The 21204-nt window shown below is 40.1% G+C and overlaps 1 protein-coding gene and 1 long non-coding RNA gene across 2 annotated transcripts; both read left to right on the plus strand.

Moving 5' to 3' along the window:
• Positions 1-289: 289 nt before the first annotated feature.
• LOC111877087 (clavaminate synthase-like protein At3g21360) lies at positions 290-2207 on the plus strand. Its single transcript, XM_023873626.2, has 3 exons — positions 290-869; positions 1086-1339; positions 1437-2207. Exons 1-3 carry the CDS (start codon positions 327-329, stop codon positions 1804-1806), a joined length of 1167 nt encoding a protein of 388 aa, XP_023729394.1. The 5' UTR covers positions 290-326; the 3' UTR covers positions 1807-2207.
• A 9496-nt stretch (positions 2208-11703) lies between these two features.
• Positions 11704-14555, plus strand: LOC128133883 (uncharacterized). The gene is made up of 3 exons (XR_008232186.1): positions 11704-12335; positions 13648-13705; positions 14352-14555. It is a non-coding gene; the product is annotated as an uncharacterized LOC128133883 (long non-coding RNA).
• The last annotated feature ends 6649 nt before the right edge of the window (positions 14556-21204 follow it).

A 21204-nucleotide genomic window follows, 5' to 3' on the forward strand; every position in this document is an offset into this window, starting at 1 on the left:
GATCCTGCTTCATATCCAAGGATCGAAGCCCAACTATTCGTTTCTCTATCTAATGGACAAATACGGAAGAGACATGAAAGCATCATAAAGACCTAAACATAAAATTTTTACCATCGAAAACTATTTGTAAAATATGTAATAAATACATGGGACCCATTATAATGGACCTCTAATAAGTACGTGGGACTCTTATAAACGGACTCTTAAATAGTTATATGATGTAATCATAACATATTATCATTATGAAGGTTATATATATCATCCCCGGATAATAATCCATGGAGTCAGAATCAACCACAGGAATACATTGTCTTAGAGGGGCGGATATGTATACTAAAATAAACAAAATGATGAAGATACAACCAGCAGGAGGCTGGCCTAAGTACCATAGTTACTACCTAAAGAAAAAGACATCAAACATACATCAAAGGAACTATATCTATATGAAGCACCAGTATACAAAACGTCAATCTTCTCAAAAAATGGTAGCAGCTGTCACCGGAAAATTCTTCCAAGATGTAAAGTTACCTCAGCAAAAAACCCAGGACGATGGTGTTCTTTTCCCAGCGGTGTTATCCCCAAACCATAACACTGATCCTACTGCAGTTGAACTCCATGATTTTGAAGAAGCGATTAGAGCTCAGAAGGTATGGCTGGAGTCTCTTCTCCAGAAAACCGGTGCTATTCTCTTCCGAGGCTTCCCTGTCGCCTCACCTTCTGACTTCGATCAAGTTGTCAAAGCTTTCTCCTACGTTGAGTTTCCCTACTTCGGTGGCATAGCCCCTCGGACGAAGGTCGTTGGCCGTGTTTACACCGCAAATGAATCTCCTCCCCATATGGGAATTCCTTTCCATCACGAGATGTCTTACGTAAATTTCTCGATTATATGAATCTTGTTTTTCATGATAACAGTTGGCGAACCTAACTGGCTAGCTTAATTGGCACTTTATGTTAATTCAGCATCATTGCGTTCGAGACTACGATTTCATTCAGCTCAAAGCTTTCGCACTTCTTTACTAAACTTTTTAGCAAAAGATTTTTTTTTTTAATTACAACTCAGTGCTCACATGTTCATGCATTTACAGGCTCCTGATTTCCCCACGAAGGTATTTTTCTATTGTGATGAAGAACCAGGAAAAGGGGGAGAAACTCCGATAGTTTTGAGTCATATCATATACGAAAAGATGAAAGAGAAGCACCCTGAATTTGTTGCACAACTAGAGAAGCATGGATTGTCGTATACAGACGTAATCAACGATGAAGACGATCCATCATCTTTCACCGGTCGTAACTGGAAGTCAAAATTCAACACCGATGACAAGAGTATTGCTGAGGAAAGGTATGTTTATTTTCTTCACAAATTACATTACATACAATTAACGTACACCAACTTTATTCAAAAAGATGCATGGCTCAAGAGATTCCTCCATTGACAGGGCAGCAAAGCTTGGGCTAAAGCTGGAATGGATTGGGAATGCTGTTAAACTTACATCAACTCCACTGCCAGCCATCAGGTTTGACAAAGAGAGTCGCCGGAAAACATGGTTCAACACTATTGCAGTTACTTATAGTGACCCTGCGGGCAAAACGTTTAGTAGCGCGGGGGGTAAAACCGTGCAGATCGGTAATGGCGACCCTGTGCCTGATCATGCTGTGGAAGACTACTTCAAGATTGTGGAAGAAGAGTGTGTTACCATACCATGGAAGAAAGGCGATATTCTGCTTATTAATAATTTGATGGTTCTACATGGCCGGAGACCACTACTAAAGCCGCCACGTCGTGTTCTGGCTTCCCTTTGCAAGTGATCAGAAAAGTTGAGTGGTGCCTCTTTGAAGCATTAGCATTTCACTGAAGGCAATGTGTCAAAAAGATGCAGTTTATGATAAAGAGTGATAAATAAACGGAAATGCAAACAATAAAACAAGATTATTTCCCTATACGCATAAGTACTTTTTGTAATATGTAATAACAAGAATGTCTTTTTTTACATGGGTGTTAGGTTTGTGTTTTACATTTAGAGAAATATCAAATGGGTTTGTTTTTAGCATAATGTCACACTTACAAAAACTCTACTGTTTAGTTTGGTCGAATGATAAGAATACGACTCAAAACGGATATAGTTTTTGGTACGAGTAAAAATTTATGGCTCGTGTAGAAATAGAGGCGCACAAATTAATCCTACTAGACATGAATAAAAAGATAGATCTTAGCATCCCAAAAAAAAAAATTACCGGTACCAAAATACAATACAGGCTGAGATACATCTCAAAAAAAAAAAAAGTACCTAACCGAAACCGATGCAAAACAATATATTGTTCTGAAATAGTTTCGAGATGGGTTTAAAAATAACCAGAAATTTTTATATACAAATTATTTTTATGTTAATCACACGTTACCTAATTTTTTCATTTCTTACTTTTATTAAATTTTTAATGCATCATTTTAGATAGATCTTAATATATCATTTATGTTAATCACATTTGTTATGGAAATTTTCAGAAAAATTTCAATATTTTGGTTTGATTTATGAAAAAAATCCAAGTTTTATGAAAGTCTCATTATTTAGGTCGGTTTATGAAAAAAAATCCCACTTTTTTTACTTAAACTATTTTATCTTTTCGCAAAAATTTAAAAGTTTTTGGTTTAAAGTATGAATATGAATAAAAGTCATTAATCCACCTAAAACTAAGGATCGGTCTTCTATAACCAATTTTTGGCAAAAAAAAATGATTTTAGCATCAATTTGAATTCATCATTGTCCATGTACTTCAATTCCAACATTTATAACTATTATAAGATATTCAATTTATGTACATACCATTTTATTACAATCTACTTAAAAGTAGGTTAAATGAAAACGAATTTTTATGTTTTTATAAGAAATTATTAACGGATGACAAAAAAATAAATAAATACAATAGTAGGTTTTGTGAAATTATATGAATTCTAGGGAAAATCATTAGTTTTATCCTTCAATCTTAAACGTCTATGAACAATTCCTTCGTGGATCAATTACTGCAAAAGTCAATAAATTTATATTTCGGAGCTCAAAAGCACCAAGACCGTAAGCAATGCATTGTTTGTTTTTCTATGGATTCACTTCTAATCTTCTATAATCACAACTTCACTTTAAAGATTCATGTGTAAAACAAAAAAAAGACCATATAAACATAACAGTAGGTTTCCCTTTGATTTATTCTTAGATCAATTGTAATAATATGTTCAACACATAATTTAAATATGTTATAATACTTGTAGCATTAATTTTTGTGAGAAAGAGATTATATAGACAATGAAGAGTTCAAAATAATGTTTACGTCATTGTTTGTGGCAAATAATTGGTTATAGAAAACTTTGATCCTTAGATTTATAGAGCTTAATGACGTTTATTTCTGTTCAAAATTTGAACCAAGAAATTTCAAGATTTTTAGTGAAAGGATAAAATAGTTAAAGTAAAAAATAAAATAATACTTTTTCATAAACTGACCCAAATAATAAGATTTTTCTGGATGTAACCGGGTAAAATATAATTTATAATTGATTTTTTTTGTAAACAAAATAAAATTTGTGATTTTTACATAAACTACACCAAAATTTTGAGACTTTCTGGAGATTTCGCTATTTAGTTGTGGAAAACTAGAAACCGAAACAAAAAATGTAAAATGTTGGTATCCAGACTGAAAAGACACACACAATCAATATAAGAAAAATCCTAAATAGCTACACAAAGTTACTACATAATCAAAATTTATAGCTATTCTACTACGGAATATGGTACAAAATGGGTGGTCATAGCTATTTGTTTACAAAAATAGCTACATAATTGCATTTTGTAGCTAAATCTTGGTTAGCTCCAAAAAGTCGCTATGGAATCAAAATTTATAGCTATTCTTCTACAAAATATGCTACGTAATTAGTGGTTGTAGACCAAGGAGCTTATAGTCAAGCAATATCAAAAGTTGATGGATATGTGCCCCTCAACCAAAGGTTGAGCGTTCAAGTATCGCTATTTTGATATGGAAATGGCAACATATATACATTGCATTGCATCATTAAATACTGAAAAACATAAGCATGCAGCTCAGTGAGTTCCCAAAATACCTCATACCATACATATCAAACATTCAACGGGCCATGCCCCAAAACCATCAGGGCCAACCCAGCTTCGGGTTCCGCTCGGAACATATCTGTTTGTACCATGTGATGGGCCACGTCCAACTAACTCATCAGGCCTTGCCCAACATACATACATCACATACACACATGCAAGGTTACACAGACAACTAGCATACATATAACCATATTCCGTTGGTGGAAATTGGTGTCTTCGACCCGCTAAACACTGGGAGGTGACTCACCACAAACTACTGAAAAAATAGATAAATACTCGGGCTGCTAATCCGGGAAATCTCTGCACTAAATATAATCAAATAACATCCTACCTAAAAATTAAGGCATAGACTATATCCAAGAGTCTAAGTCTTTAATCCCCAATCCTAGGCTAAAAGACCATTTTACCCTTCCCTTTTTGGGCCTAATAATAGAGTCCCAAACCCAATCATACTAAAGCCTAATAGTGGCCCAATTCCTAAAGGGCACCGAAAGCCCCATAGGGGCCCAAATAGAAAAGTCCTGAAAGACTATCAATGTCCCAGATTCAGAAAACTAGTCGCCCAACAAGGCCTAAGACCCAACATCGTGTCTCACATCATTGCCAATCCTTAGTCACGTAGTGAGAGTCACTTGTTCTGATTCAATGACTTGCTCTTGACTCAAACAACTTAGCATGGGACGAGTCACGACCTCATGTCTCACGTCGTGAGAACGATCTGAAGCCTAAACCAACGTTTCAACGTTCTTAATCCGTTCAACCTTCAATTTCAACACTTACAAAAGCTTAAAGGGACCCTAATGGTTTGTAAAAACGCTTGCTTTATAAACATGCATGCACCATGCATGTCCCTACACCATTTTTGGTCAGAAGTAGAAATATACTCTCAAATTCTCATGTGAGCCTCTAATACTTCACCAACTTCCAGATCTGAAAGATATATCACTCAAAAGACCATTTGAATCCTTAAAGTTGCTAACTTTCTGGATCGTCTTCACTCCCACTAGCTACAACTTAATGAAATGGGCCTATAATCCTAGATCTAGCCATGAAAAAAGATAAAGTTTGAGTCTTGGCACTTACAAAGGGTCCAACAAAGAAAGAGCTGATGATAATGATGCTTCCTTGCAACGTCCACCATAATGATACTTCTTTCTCTTCTTTTCCTCTTATTCAAGTAAGCAAAACACCAAGAATGATCAAGGATTTCAAGAGGGTCGAAATCAAGGTTTCCAGGAGTCATACAGGGTGAAAGAGGCTGGGGATGTGCAACCCTAACCTCTCATTCCTTAAATTCCTGAAATATTAAGGTTTTGAGTCATTTGTTTGTCCTCACGTTGTGAGACTTATGCCTCACATCGTGAGACTAAAAAAATGCGGTCAACTGCTCAAGTAATACTCACGACGACCACCATATCTCACGGCGTGACCCACTCCAAAAGCTATAAATTCGAGGAATTATATACCTTAAGGTTGTGGATGTAACACCATAAATTTTCAAATAAAATTTTCATTTAAAATTGCATAGTTCTCATAACACATTTCATAAAATCTCATTTATTTAATTTACTAATCACAACTCCATAACTGTTTGATTGAAATCCAGGATCTTTAAAACATAACTCCTTCACTGGTGTGTACAATCAAGTCAGTGCCTTCCCACGATCTTGAGAAAAACCTGAAACACATAACATATAACACGGTAAGCACAAAGCTTAGTGAGTTCCCCAAAATACCACACACACACAGCTTATTAGCCAATCGAGGCTATAGCACTGCAAGACCCCCTGGTAAATGTGTCTCAGTGGGATCCTCCGGTCCCACGGTTTCTTGGACCCTCCGGTCCGATCTGTAAAGCTCCACATAACATAAATCATAAAAACATAATGCACAACATACAACGTAAGGAAGGATAATATGATACTCAATGTAAGCATATAAGACCCTCCGGTCACACATAAGTACTACTCTAGGTAAAGTATAGTGGGAAGACTCACCTTGCTAGCAGCAAGCACATTTTCCTCGAACTCGAATCTCGAACTAGCCACTGCCTAACACATAGGGTAAACATCTCTAACTAATACTCGATTCTCGACTCTACCTAACCGAAAGTTATTCTTTTCTCTCTAATTCTCGGATTGGGTAAAAGACCATTTTACCGAGGTCTCCATTACTAATGTTGACCAACTCTAAAGTCAATAGAAGTCAAACTCAAGTCAACAGTCCATGTTTGACCCGACTCGTCGAGTGCACTCTTGTGACTCGTCGAGTCCCCTTGTTTCCTTAGAAGTCTCAAGAAAGTCTAGCTCAACTCGTCGAGTTGACCCCCAACTTGTCGATTTATCGCACAATTAGACCCATCGGGACCAACCCTCACCAACTCGTTGAGTCAGGCCATGGACTCGGCGAGTCCCTTCAGACTTATATCTCATTCAGGCGTTTACAAGGCAGAGAACCTTCCCAAACTCTAGATCTACACTCCTAAGTCTCATCAATCACGTAAAGTCACGGGCTTTACATTCATGCATGGCATTTTGAGCTTAAAATGCCAAAACACACCCCAAATAGGGTTTTTCACTCAAGATCACTATGATGGTTGGATAAAGCAGGGAGTTTTGGACTCTAAGGACCTCACATGGTCCAGATCTGAAGTTCAACCCTCACAATGAGCATGAAACACTCAAGGCCCTCTTATTTGGGTGGAAAAACCCTAGATTCACAAAATCATGAGATCTATACAAAATGATGAGAAAGGTGCAAGCTTTATACCTTTCCTAGAAGCTTTGAAGTGAAACAACCTCAGATCTAGCAACACCCTCATGTCCCTCGGCTTGGAAATCTTCTCTTCTCTTCACAAGATGCACCAAGCAATCATAAATAGCAAGGCTCTCTCTCTCTCTCTCTCTATATATATATATATATATATATATATATATATATATAAGCTCAAAGGTTGTTTAGGGTTTGCTCTCAAGGGAAGGTAGCCACAAATGAGGCTATAAGTTCCTTTAAATAAGCTCCAACCCCAGGAAATTAGGGTTTCTCTGCCCAACACCTACTCGGTGAGTCAGCTCTCTGACTCGTCGAGTCCACTCATTTATTCCACATGGCCAACCCGACCCGACTCGGCGAGTCGGACTCACAATTCATCGAGTCACTCCATACATATCAAGGTTAACCACACACATTAATGCATCTAAAGGTCCGGATGTTACAATTCTCCCCCACTTGAATAAGATTTCGCCCTCGAAATCTCTTCTCAACGTCACATAGATCGAACCCAACAACCCGAAAAGTACCACCGAAGGATCTCATACCACACCATTATTTTCCTTCATAGACACCTAAAACCAAATTGGAACTCCCAAACCCGGAAGAGGACATACTATCCTACCGCTACGATATCCCTTATGACTCACCAGAATCTGAAAACTCTAGTGGCCTGTCTCACTGCTAGGTCACCCTCTCAAGCTATCACCATGTTATTCGCTCCTCGAATAATGGACCCTGAAAACTCATTTCCCCTCTATTCTCTCGTAGCAATTGATAGAGACAAGTCAAAGCCCAATAACTTTTCACCGATCACTCACACTAGACATACTAAGCACTCCATATCATACTCCCAGGAGTGAAAGGGTCACATTACACCAGGGAACCATCCAATGTACTGCAATCGAAATCCCATCCGAACAAAGAACTCTCAGCACCCCGCCCTCAAACACAAGAAAATGATCATGCTTGCTCAAAAGCATCCTATAACATCTAATAATCATAAGCCTCAGCTCCTTCTCAGATTTCCCTTTCAACACTGAGCACCAGGTCAACTCTCACCCCCACAGTTGAACCTCCGAAGGTTTCCCTTTGCATGTCCCAAAAAAATCTCACTGACTTCTTTCACACAACAACTCTCTCATCCCAGTGTGACACACAAGTCACAAAGTTCGCTTTACCTTAAGCGAATACGAAAATTGTCTCACCCTCGACCTCTGTCGTCTACTTCCTAGTCCTATGCATCCCGCAGTCCTTACCATACAAGCGAACTGACCCACCCAGGTCAAAGACATCAGATGACACACAATACCCCTCAAAATGAAGCCCATCTCTGAATCCAAAATCTCATTCACCTACTCAATACACCACCAAAACCAAGCTCAAACTCAAGAGTTTGGTCCAACATAGAGTTGGGACTGCTCGTCCCAATGAGGCACTCAATCCATGACCCATGACCTGCAACCCACGCGTACATTACTCCTCCAATTCCTCTCGATTGCGATAACCACAACTTAACTTAGAATATGACGATCCCCGATAGGCATGGAGACCACAGTCTCGCCCCTGATCCGACCACCAGGTTCCCGAAACTCAAAGAATAAGGCTACCATGCCTAAAACACTTCTGCGCCATGCTCTGACATAGCGAATACTACTGCTCCCATAGTACCATAACATTCCCTCACACTATCTTGTGAAGGTTACGGCTCCCCGCAGGCTTACGACACTCTCTCACTAACTCATGAATACTACGGCTCCTCGTAGTATCACAACACTCTCTCGCTGACTAGTGAACACTACAGCTCCCGGTAGTATAACAACACTCTCTCTCACTGACTTGCCATGGGCTCACTCCATGGTTTTCCCCAGATAATCCGAAGTGATTAATCCAACTCGGATCCACTCACTCTCTTATCCCCTTTAATCTCATCCCCGAATCATCACCCCACTGAGTTCACTATCGAATACTCCACGACTAACATAGATAGGTACATACACCCACCCTGGTTAAGCATCACCACTCCTGGCGACAACCGTCATAACCAACACTTTTATTGTTGCAATTTACACTCTAGAATACCTTTGCTTGACGACTGTTAGCTGAAGGGTCCCCACTGGGACCGTCGTCACTTGGTACTCCACTTTCCATCTCTTGACTCAAGTCTCAAAATAATCTTAAATTTTTAGGGCCTCATACTCAAATACCTCGGTACGCCATCACAGAACCTCACAATGCATTGTCTTAACCACTTATCCATAATCCATGGAATCACACTCGGATACCGCAATGTATCCTACCAAAATCTCACAATATCTCGACTCCACCACCGATCTTCGTCTCGCACAATTCGCAACTTCGAAATACTCTGACCCTCAACTTGGAACACAGAGGAGTCACTAATGACTCGGAACATATTGATGGAAATCTAAAACTCCTTCCTCTATTGCTCAAAACCTGTGCAGGAATACTCATACCGATCCTGAAGTTGGTTGCTACAAACAACTGCTATCCTTCCCGAATTGCAGATAACCATCCTTACATCGAACTGATACTTTGCCAAGCGACTCCAAACCTGAACAATCCATCCGCCTTGAAACCAAACATTTGCAATCTGGAAAAGTTATTGACCTTAATAGATTTCCCTGGTCGGCGGCCACCTGTCAAGGATACATCCATCATTTCATGAACATGTATATCATGCATTACCCCGCTCTGCACTTCGCCTTGATCACTAATAACCATGGTCTCACGCATTCGTACTGCAGGTCTCGATATCCAGTTCTCTAACCGTTGCTGAGTAAATATTTGTTCCTTCAATAAAATACCTGGATCTTCCCCTATTCAGGGTTCGAACCATCATCGCAGGCATACCGACAATCTACTCCTTAGACTGTTTCACCAGGTATATTACACTTGACCCCTGAAATGAACCGCGCAATCATTCAATGATCTTCCCGATGGAATCCAAGCAACTCCAAATATCTCACATTTCAGACAAAACCTCAGAATCCTCCCAAATGTGACTACTTATAGTCATCTTGAATGCCTTATACCAACACACCGTCGGATACTCCGACTGTCCTGACACAGTACTGACTCTCAATCTGGAAGTAATGCGCAATAACACACCTCGTTTCTAATTCCTCAAGTATTCTCCCAACGTCATTCCAATCTCATAATGACACACTACCAGACATCTCAACTGTCACGTAGTCATCACAACTCTCAATTTGAAAATTAATGAACCATCATACTCCTCATTTTTGACTTTCCAACCATCGTCCGATCATGAGAATTCTCATGAGATCAGAGACCTCACTCCCATACTCAATATTCATCACAGACAATGAGTGCCACCGCCCCAATATACTCATGTGGTTCACCTGACATTACTGCTAACATATGCCCTACTATCCTCAAATATGGTATATCCTTGTCCTTGACCATCTCAGTCCCCAATCATGACCCTCTCATGCTATAATATTACCTTGCGGTAGACATACTACCCAGATACCCAGTTGAAAGATCGTAACCAATGCTACCCCACAGGGTTTAACCCCAAGCTCAGAAACCGGAAGCTCAATATCTCTTCTGCTTCTCATAGAAAATAGCACAACTCTGGTCACAAAAAGTGACAGCTACACTATCGGCCGCATACTCAACTCAGGCCGTAATCCTCCATAAAGCACCATCTCCACTCATCCCTGAGTCTTGCGACTCCAACTGCCATCTCACCAAAAATCCCTCAGAAATTAACTCAATTTCTTCTTGCGGTATGCTCCATTGAAACTCGTTCAACATGCCCCATGGCCCCACACTCTATCACATCTGATTTCAACCTAATCAACAACTGGATAACTGGTAAAACCAGAAGCACTAGTCGCCTCAAATCATGGTACTCAAACCCTGCGACCATCTCTTGATCTGGTATGAATCATGGTACCCAAACCATGTTATCTCTTCTCAATCTACTACTTAAAACCTCTAGAATTCTCCCTGTTTTGAGTATGGGTCCTCTGCTTTCAGTGGTACGAGCCTATACTACCTGCCACATCTACCCATACTTTCCACATGGATCGTTCCAGATTTTCTAAATAGTTGCTCAACCTCCTCAATCACCAATCCCATCATGCGTGTTCGCTCCACAGCGAAACACTCTCCTCTATTAGCGTACTCGTCTAACTAAGCTCACTCACTAGGCTCTTCCTAGGTTCTCACACTTCTCTGCCATTAGCTGCTGAAGAAATCCTTATGATTCCAACCATTTACCTCCTAAATATCATCATATTCACTTAGTAGCTAACTCCCATCATCGAGAGTTCCACAAAGCACGGAGCAAGCAGGATTCAGGCATCAAATAATCGTGACCAGCACGTAAAACCACTCTAGGTTACAACTCTATTTGCTTTGTTCACACTCAATAGGTGTCACCGAACTCAAGCAACTCTATCTCACGTGGGTATCTAACTACTCTCTCAGTAGGCTCCTCCAGTTCTCATCTAGGTATCTCTCCTAAATCATTCCTCTACTTGTAACACCCCGTTTATTTATTAGATAAATAAGTAAATTAATGAACAAATAGTAGCCGTAAATTGAAAGATTTTATGGAGTGAGGGACTAAAAAGGGTATTATGGTTGAAGTTTGATCCTTGGGCCTGAATTGAAAGGAAATTAGAATGGTAAGGGCTAAAAGGGTAAAATATGGATTAGTTTTGAAGGAAAAGGGGAAGGAGGGAACAAATATGTCAATACGGCAAATTTTCTTATGGGATCGGTTTATATAAGATCCGTTACCCCCGCAAACCCCAAACCTAATCTGGGTAGCCTCCATCTCATGCTGCAGCCACCACCATCAAGCTCGACCGCCACCATCTCAACTGACCTTCGATACCTCCCCCTTTACCAGAACGCTACAGTTAGAAGAATAAACCAGTGGTTGTCGCATCACCATCTCTTTTGTGGTGGGCGGTTGCTGCAAAATCGAGCAGCCATCGAGTCACTACTGTCGTTGCTATCACTCCCGGTGAGAAGAGAGGTCGGGTAAGGGAATCAGAGCTGGGTGTTGCAGGATGCCGTTACTGCTTTCGTTTCACAGAAAAGAAGTACCTCCTGCAACTCTTTCCCTTTTTCCTTCATGTGCAAAATGACGACGACCACCCAGCTGCCACTTGTTGTCGCCGTTGTGCGTTCCATAGCTCATTCCGTCACCCTCCTTCGTCGTTTTCCTCCTCTAAGACCGAAGTTGGTGTGTGTCCGTATCTTAGCCCCTGTCGCCGTATGTGTGCGTGTTCAGGCTTTAGCATGATTGTGTGTTTGTGTTTCGGCTAGCTGGGAGCTGATGAGAACCACCATGGCAGCCAACCATGGTGGCTGCTGCCATTTTCGTTTCTGTCATCCCCGACCACCGCTAGCCGCCGATGGGGGGTGGCTGTTTATGTTTAGTTCTCATAGGTGTGTGTTCAATATGGTGTAATTATGTATGTGTAGTGGCATGATGTTGTAGGGGCGATGCTAGACCAGAAAATCCATGAACAAACCCACCACCACCACTATGAGGTGGTGGCTGCCACCATCTGCCGCCGCCGGCCACCATAGGGTGGTTATGTGTGTGCATGTGTGTTATTATTAGTGTGTGTGTGTATTATCTAGTTGTACATTTTAATGGTGCTAAAATAATAATAGAAATCTCAAACCACCACCGTAGGGTGGTGGCTGCCGTATCCTGCCGCCACCGACTGCCGTGTCGGGTGGTGGTGTGCTTACCTTGTTGAGTTTGATTTGTTTGGGGTGTTTGAAACCCTAATGGGACCAATGAAGCTTAATGAAACTAAAAGCCCAAACAGATGACTAATGGGCCTAGTGAAACCTTAATGGGCCTAATGAACCTTAATTGATCAAAAGATATATCAATTGGGCCTATTGGGCTAAAATGGGGGTGAAAACCCTAATTAGGGTTTAGAAAACCCTAATATTTGATTTATGGGCTTGGAATTATCGAGATCCACATTTAAGCCATTGGAATGGAATTGTATATTAAGCCTAATGACACCATATGACTTATGTAGTAGAGTGATGGACTTAATGGATTAAGTCCTTAATGGGTTAAGTGAGAAACACTTAACCCTAGTTGTCATTTTATGTGAAACCCTAATTTTGGGAATTTGATCAAGACCACACTTGAATTATTCGCTAAACTTAATATATTAATTAATAACTATTTGAAATTAACCTAATGCTATGTGGGACTTAATTGATTAAGTCCTTAATGGGTTAAGTAGGGACACTTAACCCTAATCATCATTTCTTGTAAGAAACACTAATTTTTAAGTGGGCCTTGAGTTGGGCCTTTCCATTGGGCTTTGGAAATTGGATTATTAATGGGCCATTCAAGAATAATCTTATAGACTAGAATATGTTGATGCGCTTAGGGTAAGGCCCATATGAAGGTTTGGGCCCAATTTGGAAAATTAGGCCATAGATGGGGGCCTTCATGATTATGCGATATTGGGCCATTAGAATGTCGAATGTTGGACTGGACTAAATGGTTGGGCCTTATGGTAAGACCTTATAAAGGTTTGGGCTCAATTCGGAAAATTAGGCCATGTGTTGGGCTTTGACCCATAGCTGACTTTTAGGCCTTTGGTTTGGGCCTTAGGCTTGAATCAAGCCAAGATAAGGGTAATGCAGTCTTTTACTCCAACATGGATTTATGGACATGTGTTGGGACCTAATTATTAATTGGGTGATGTTTTGATATTGACAGTTCGGGAATCTGTCAACCAGCAGCTGGGATTGTGTCTACGGGACTTCAGCAGTGTGAGGTGAGTTACCTTCCAGTAGCGGTGGGTCTACGGCTACAATGCCAGCCCACCAGTAGAAGTTGTATGTTAGATGATTGTCTTTGTGATATTCATCTAGGTTTGCTGCTACCTGATATCTTTTATGTTCTAGCATGATATGATGTTATGTGATAGTGATGGTAGGGCGTGAAATAGTCACCGGTTACCGGTGGATAGGACCGAAGGGGTAGTTTAGTACCCAGCCATGCTAGCCATATTATGATATATGTGATATGATATTATGCAGTAGTAGTAGGGGGTGAAATAGTCCCCGGTTACCGGTCGATAGGATCGAAGGGGGTAGGCCAATACCTAGATATGCTAGGCAGTATGTGATTTATGTTTATATGCTAGGTTTTTATGTGGTAGTGGTAGGGGTGAAATAGTACCCAGTTACCAGTTGAAAGATATCGAAGGGGAGGCCATCTCCCGATCACCGGTAGAGAGGACCGAAGGGGTAGACCATAACCTAGATATGCTAGTCAAGGTCACCGGTCGAGAGGACCGAAGGGGTAGGTCGAGCACCCAAATATGCCTGGCAGTATGTATATCATGTGTTTGTATGATTTGTGGTACGATGGGGGAAATCACTAAGCTTCGTGCTTATGGTTTTCAGTTTTGATTTCAGGTACTTCGTTTTCAAAGGAAAGGAGCCGGCTTGACCGCAGCGCATCACACTATGGTTTTCCGCACATGAGATCTTTGGGATTACACTCTTATATTGTTTTATGATAACATGTTTTAATTATTTCTACTTTGGTTTTGACATGACATGATATTATGGATGTTTTATTATAATGTTGGTTTTATAATAACGTATTTAAAAATGAAATTTTTGGCCTGTATTTTCGGGATGTTACACTACTCAAAGCTCTACATCTGAAATATTCCTGCTGGATACTCTTACTCCACACATACTCAAAGCACATTATAGATAGCAAAATCCCTAGGCTAAGGCATGACAATAGAGAGAGTAGAATGATTTATTAATTTATTACTTGGTTTCTAAATTAATTAGAAAAAAATAAATGATATATATATATATATATATATATATATATATATATATATATATATATATATATATTAAAAATGTCTCACCTTAGGAACAGTAAAGTTCCTAAGGAGTTGGAAAAAGTGGTCCCTTATGTATGAGTGTGTTTTCAATTCATTCTCATTTGTTATTTGTTTTTGTAAGGGGTCAATTTATGCCATTATATAGTTTCTTTGTTTACACGTGTTCTTTTTAATTTGGTTCACCGTTTTTTTGGCCAATCATCTTTGGATTTCTGTTACATCTCTGATAGAAACACCGCCTCAAATGCTTGGATACCTTTACTCCTCTCAAAGGACTCTTTCGTCTTCCCCTTCTTGCAACAGTCTCAAAAAACGCCATCAATCAACAAACCCCTTCCAGGATTGCTTCCAAAATTGCACGACTATCTGATTTGGTGACATTCAATGTCAAAGGAACTCGTTCCCACCTCCAATTGCTTCGCTTTACTCTACCGACATCGACCTAGGTGCAGAGGAAGACCAACAAACGGAGTCATTTGACCATACGATGTATCACTTCGATATCACTTACATGTGTTTCTTGTGTGACAGATGCAGAAGCGACAGGTACGTAAGCAAGGCGGAGGGTTGAGTGGCCCCAGTACTCCGGCGACGAGAGAGGCCGCCCTTTTGGAAGCACTGATGGCAACTTAATGGCGATCGTTCACCACTACCACTAATCTCATTCCTCCATTGTTCCTTACAGTGTTCGCTTTTTTCTCTCCCAATGAATTTTGTTCCTTACAAGCATCCCTTTTGATCCTCCAACTTTTATCTCTCCGTCAATTCCACACTATCTGGGTTTATTTCCGGATCCGACTTCATTTTTTTGTTCATTTCTGAGTTCTTCGGGTTTATCCTTCCGCCTTGTCGTCGGGTGAGGGTTTACCGATTAATTTCACCGTCCGTTTTCATTTCGATTTTCTCCATAGGGGTAACGTTTCACTTAAGGATTTATTTTACCTTTCTTGAAATCGCAATCGGAACTTCAACGACTATTGGTCACCAGATATATAATAATCTACTTCTGTTCTGATGGGTCTATTTGTGTTTTTTTTCTTGATTGGTTTTGATTTCTCTCTGTTTGAATAGCTTTTAGACCGTCAACAAGAACAACTGAAGTCTCTACCGGTGGAGCTTTGTGAATCATGAAGAGACGACGTCGAAGTTATCAACGTTTCTCAATTCATGTGGCTAAAAACCCTGAAGGTAGCTTCAGTTGAGGACACGATTCATATAAGAGCATCATCTTCCTTTTTATGACTTTCAAATTCTAGTTATTATCCTTATGGCACAATATTTGTTCTTAAGTCTGCTTTTTTTAGGGCTGTTTGAATCTCCGATTGTGAATGACTTTATTTGAAGATCACCGAGCTTAGGATTGCATTTTTTTGATAGGGTGATACAGGTATTGGATCAGTTTGGAATCGTATGCTAAGTTTGATTAGATGTTGAAACATTTGCCCTCCAACTGTTTGTTAAAAGTTTTTACTGAATTCTCATATTTTTTATGTGGTCTGTAACCGATACTAATCATCTATTGGTTTATGAGATTTGATCAAACAAAGAAATCAAAGAATGAAACATTGGTTTTTGTTTTTGAATCCCAGGTACACCTTTGGCAAACATTACTTTTTGGAGCGAGCTTCTGACTGACACTATTATGGTTAGTAGTATAATATTGTATATCAAAGTTGATTAATTGTGTGTATACTAGATTTGTGATTTTCTTTTTGGTTATTCACTTATTTGTATAAATAAGATTTAAGGGCCTTACGAGGCTAAGTGTATTCTTTCATGGAAATTGAAATGATGATAAATAAGTTGTCTTTCACTAGGTTTAATCGGGAAGAATCAATCTTACACTGGGGATCGTATTGTCGGTCTTGATTTTGTGCTATGTGCGATAAATGGTCTGGTATGATTAAAGTGATGATCATCAATGAGCAGGTAACAATTTAGTTTTTTTTTTTTTTTTTTTTTTTTTTTTTTTTTTTTTTTGGAGAAAATCAACATACGGTTTTGTGGAATACTTTCCACGGGTATAGTTTTAGTATATATACTTATTGCATTATAATTTTGGATTTTAAATGTTTTAACCTTTTTAATTCTTTTTTCAAACGTATAATCAGAGGCTAAGTGTATTCTTTCATCACAATTCTAACATTTTCAATTATTATTCTTAAAAAATTTTCTTGGGAGCTTGATATGTTTAAGTAGTTTGAGTTGTCTTGACCGTTGGAGATATTTTAATATAGTTTTTTTTTTTTTACTTTCACTGTTGAAGTACTATCTTCATATTTTTATCAATATGGTCATAACGTGAGGATCTTTTTAATTATAAAAATTTATTATTATTATGTTTCTTTTAGAGTGACTTGAGCAGGTGAGACAACTTGAGAGAATTTGTTTTGTTGAGCTTAACAATCACTCAATAAAGTCTTACCAAGTTAAAGTTGTTTGAAGAAGTTTGCCTTTTTTTTCAAATCAATATTTTCATAGAAAATATTCACAGGGAAATGAATGTCTCTATTTGATATTCAGAAAGTCATTGAAGCTTTATTTAAATTTTCTCAATCATAGTTTCTTGGAAACATTTTTTTATTGATGGACCTGTAGAGATAGGTATAATCATAAGATTTACATACCCATAGTTACAATTAGATAGATATTTATCTATTAGTTTATGTTCTTTGACATTACATCTTTTGAAAAAATTTGATTCCCGCTTTTAGAATATTAGCCTGTATATGTTAATGGGTTACAATTTCTAGTGAAGATTAATTAATTTTGTATATATATTCATAAAAAGAACCTCCTTGAGTCATTAGGCGTAACACGTATTATGGTAATTATGATATACAAAAGCCGAAAATACCCTTTTTCTCTTGATACTTCTCCAATCTTTTGAGATCCATGTTACCAAATACCCTTTTCTATAGTTGCTTTATTTTTAATTGAAGATCATAAATGAACTTTATAAGCAACGTTCTTTGATTCACAATGCTCTACTTAACTGCTTATGCTTTCCGATGTCAGGTTATCAATTATCTACTTGATCCAATAGGGCAAAATCTGCATGAGAAGATTGACAGGTTTCTCCATTAACTTGACATAATTACATATTGCATCATCATCATGTTATTGGTATTATATCATGTTATAGGGGCAATATTGTAACACCCCGATTCTCAGGTATGGCTTAAATAAGATTTATTGGGTTAAGCTCTACTCGACGAGTTGGTTGACCTACTCGTCGAGTAGCAGCGGGGTGGGATCGCGTGTTAAGTGACCTACTCGACGAGTCCATGCTGGGACTCGGCGAGTAGGAGTTGGCAGTGGAAACCCTAAATCCCGGGGTTTGCACCTCTATTTAAAGGAGCCTTAGCCTCCTTTGGCCTCTTTACAGTCTTTGAGAGCCCCTTAAAACCCTAATTCATGTGTGTGTTCCTTGGTGTGGTGTTTGAAGCTTGGAAAAGAGGATATTGGAGGAAGAAAGCTAAGAGTGCAAAGGAAATTGAAGCAAGGAAGGAGTGCGAAGCAGGATTTACGTCAGCTAGCATCCTTTGGAGGTATCAAAGTGCCATTCTTACTTCCCTTTTTCCCTTTTGTTGAGTTTCTAGGGAGTTTTTTTTATGGATTTTTAAGTTGGTATGATGAGCTATGGGCTAGATCTGAAGTTGTAACTTCAGATCTAGGCCCTCCTTCGATTCTAGAAGCATAAAGTCACAGTCTTGGTTGTGATTAGGGTCCCTCTTGAGCATGAAGTTCCACTATAAACTTAGAATAGACATTTAGAGCCTTTATAGTCATGCATGCACGTAAAGTTTGCAACTTTACGTGATAAGCATGCCCTAGAAGCTTGGATCTATGTGTTGGAGCTGTTGCGTGGCTCAAAATATGTCTGTATGGAGGAAAAGGACTGAATGGACTAGGCGAGTCGCATGAAGATGGCTGTGAACTCGACGAGTTGGATGAACAACTCAGCAAGTCCGATGAAGATCGCCATAAGACTTGACAAGTTGAAGAACAACTCGGCGAGTTAGATGAGTTTTCTCTGGGATATGTATGAGCGTGTATCTGTCGAGTTGCAAGGAGGGAACTCGACGGGTGACCTTAAGTTTGATCGAGAATCAAAGGAAATCGACGAGTCACTTCGATGACTCGGCGAGTTGGAATGTACTTCAAGGAAATCGGCGAGTAGCCAAGGGTACTCGGCGAGTTAAGGTCAACATGGACTGTTGACCTTGACTGAGGACTTTGACTTTGACCAGGGGTTGACTAGTGGGTTATGGAGTACCTTATAAGGGTAAGGACTTATGAGTATAATGTACTATGATGATAGGTGGTGGAACCTGTGTCAAGTGATCCGAGAGTTGGATTTTACCTTTCGTGTCGACATCTGTGAGGTGAGTTGTCCCCATTATATCGATAGGGTCTACGGCACCTCGGCCGGCCCTTTAGTTGTTATTGTTATGGTATGCTACATGTGGTTATGATCTGTTAGATCGGAATAAGGGTAGACGATATGTTATGCTCTTATGATCCGTAGGGATTGGTATGTTAGTGACGTGCTAGGTCAGTACTCTAGTTACAGGAGAATTCTATGATTGATGATCAGTGTGACAGATATGTTTGATGTTTGTATATGCTTGTATATGACAGCATGCACACATGGTTATTTGCTGGTGGTTGGGTTGAGGCGGTCCTGCTTTGTGTTGAAGGCCAATATACCCTATGAGCGGTCCGGGGAGACTGTAGGCTCACATGGGGGGACCAGTCATGCCGAAGGCTCGCGATAGATTCAGACAGACTATAGGCCCGGTAGGGCGGTCCAGTCAGGTCAATGGCCCAGTATGCATGATGATTGAATGATTATTACTGATATGGTATTGTCAGTGTGGTATTGGTATTTTGGGGGTAGCTCACTAAGCCCTCGGGCTTACAGTTTTCAGTTTATTGTTTCAAGTACTTCAGGAGATCATGGAAAGGTGAAGGCGTGACCGTGCCGCTCCTCATCCTTATGTTATGATTTTTGGGACACTCTGATGGAACAGTTATTTGATATTTTGATATGTTAAAACATCATGCTAGTGCTAGGATAGGGATCTTTAGGAATCGCATGATAGCTTTGCCTGGTTATATGATGCCTATTAGCCTAGGGTATCTTGTATATGGAATTGACATCATAACTGTAGATGTTTGGTGTATGCATCACGACTGTGTATAATCAAGATCTTATAGCCTGAGAATGTCCGATTCGACCTTAGTGTAGGATTAGATATTCTAAAGTCTATGGGGTCCAGCGTTATGTGCAGCTAGCGTGCATCGTCGCTGCAGGGGATGATGGAAGTTTCATGGATGTGTGAGTTGTGATAAGTGGTGAGACTAGATGCGAGATATTTGGTATTCCCCTAGAAGTGAGGGTTGGGGCGCATTTCTATGTTGATGATATTGTTAGGGCGTTGTGGTGATACTTGAGACAAATATGGGTAAGTGTGGAAGGTAGTATGGGCCCGTACTACTGAAAGCACAGGACCCATATGCGTAGCAAGCAAATCATACCCCTTGGGGTTTTTGGGGTTTTGGTTTCCCGACAATATATTAGTTATCTGATGACTTGTATATATATTCCTGTATGGTGGTGACGAGACATGTTGCCTCGGGATCCGGATCAGGATCAGGATCAGGATCAGGATCGGGGTCGGGAGGTGGAGGGTTGGAGGTGCCGGTAGCACCTGAGCCCGTGGTTCAGATAGGGACCGAGGAGTTGGATGCTAGGATCAGAGAGATTATACACGACGAGATTGCTGCTGCGTTTCAAGCGTAACTGCCAGAGATGTTTGGGTCGATTAAGACCGCGATGGTTGAGTATTTTGATGAGCGATATGCAGCTCTAGCAGAGACAGCTGCCGCTGCAGCCGCTTCAGCTATAACTGTGGCAGGGGTTGGAGGAAGAGCCGACATTGTTTTCCAATACCGGGATTTCGATAATACGAAGCCCCCAACGTTTGATGGTACACATGATGCGATTAGGGCTATGAGGTGGTTATCTGACGTGGAGGGCTGTTTCTTCACATGCTCATGTCCTGCTGACCAAAAGGTCAGGTGTGCCCTGAACCTGCTGAGGCTTGGGGCAAAGGACTCATGGAGGCTGACGACTGGGTTGTATACTAATGATCAGCGGGCTGTTGTTACTTGGGAGCATTTCAGAGATATGTTCCGCACCCGCTACGTTCCACTCGTTGAGCGGGGGCGGCTTGCGCAGGAGTTTTTGACATTGAGGCAGGATGGGGAGTCTGTGATGGAGATTACCCGTATGTTCACGGAGAGGGCTATGTTCTGCCCAGAGTTTGCTTTAGAGCAGTCTCATATGACTCGTTATCTGAGTATGCTCAAGACTGATATTCGACAGTTTGTGTCTA

The sequence above is a fragment of the Lactuca sativa genome, chromosome 4, assembly GCF_002870075.4.
Source record: "Lactuca sativa cultivar Salinas chromosome 4, Lsat_Salinas_v11, whole genome shotgun sequence".
In the NCBI taxonomy this organism is placed as follows: domain Eukaryota; kingdom Viridiplantae; phylum Streptophyta; class Magnoliopsida; order Asterales; family Asteraceae; genus Lactuca; species Lactuca sativa.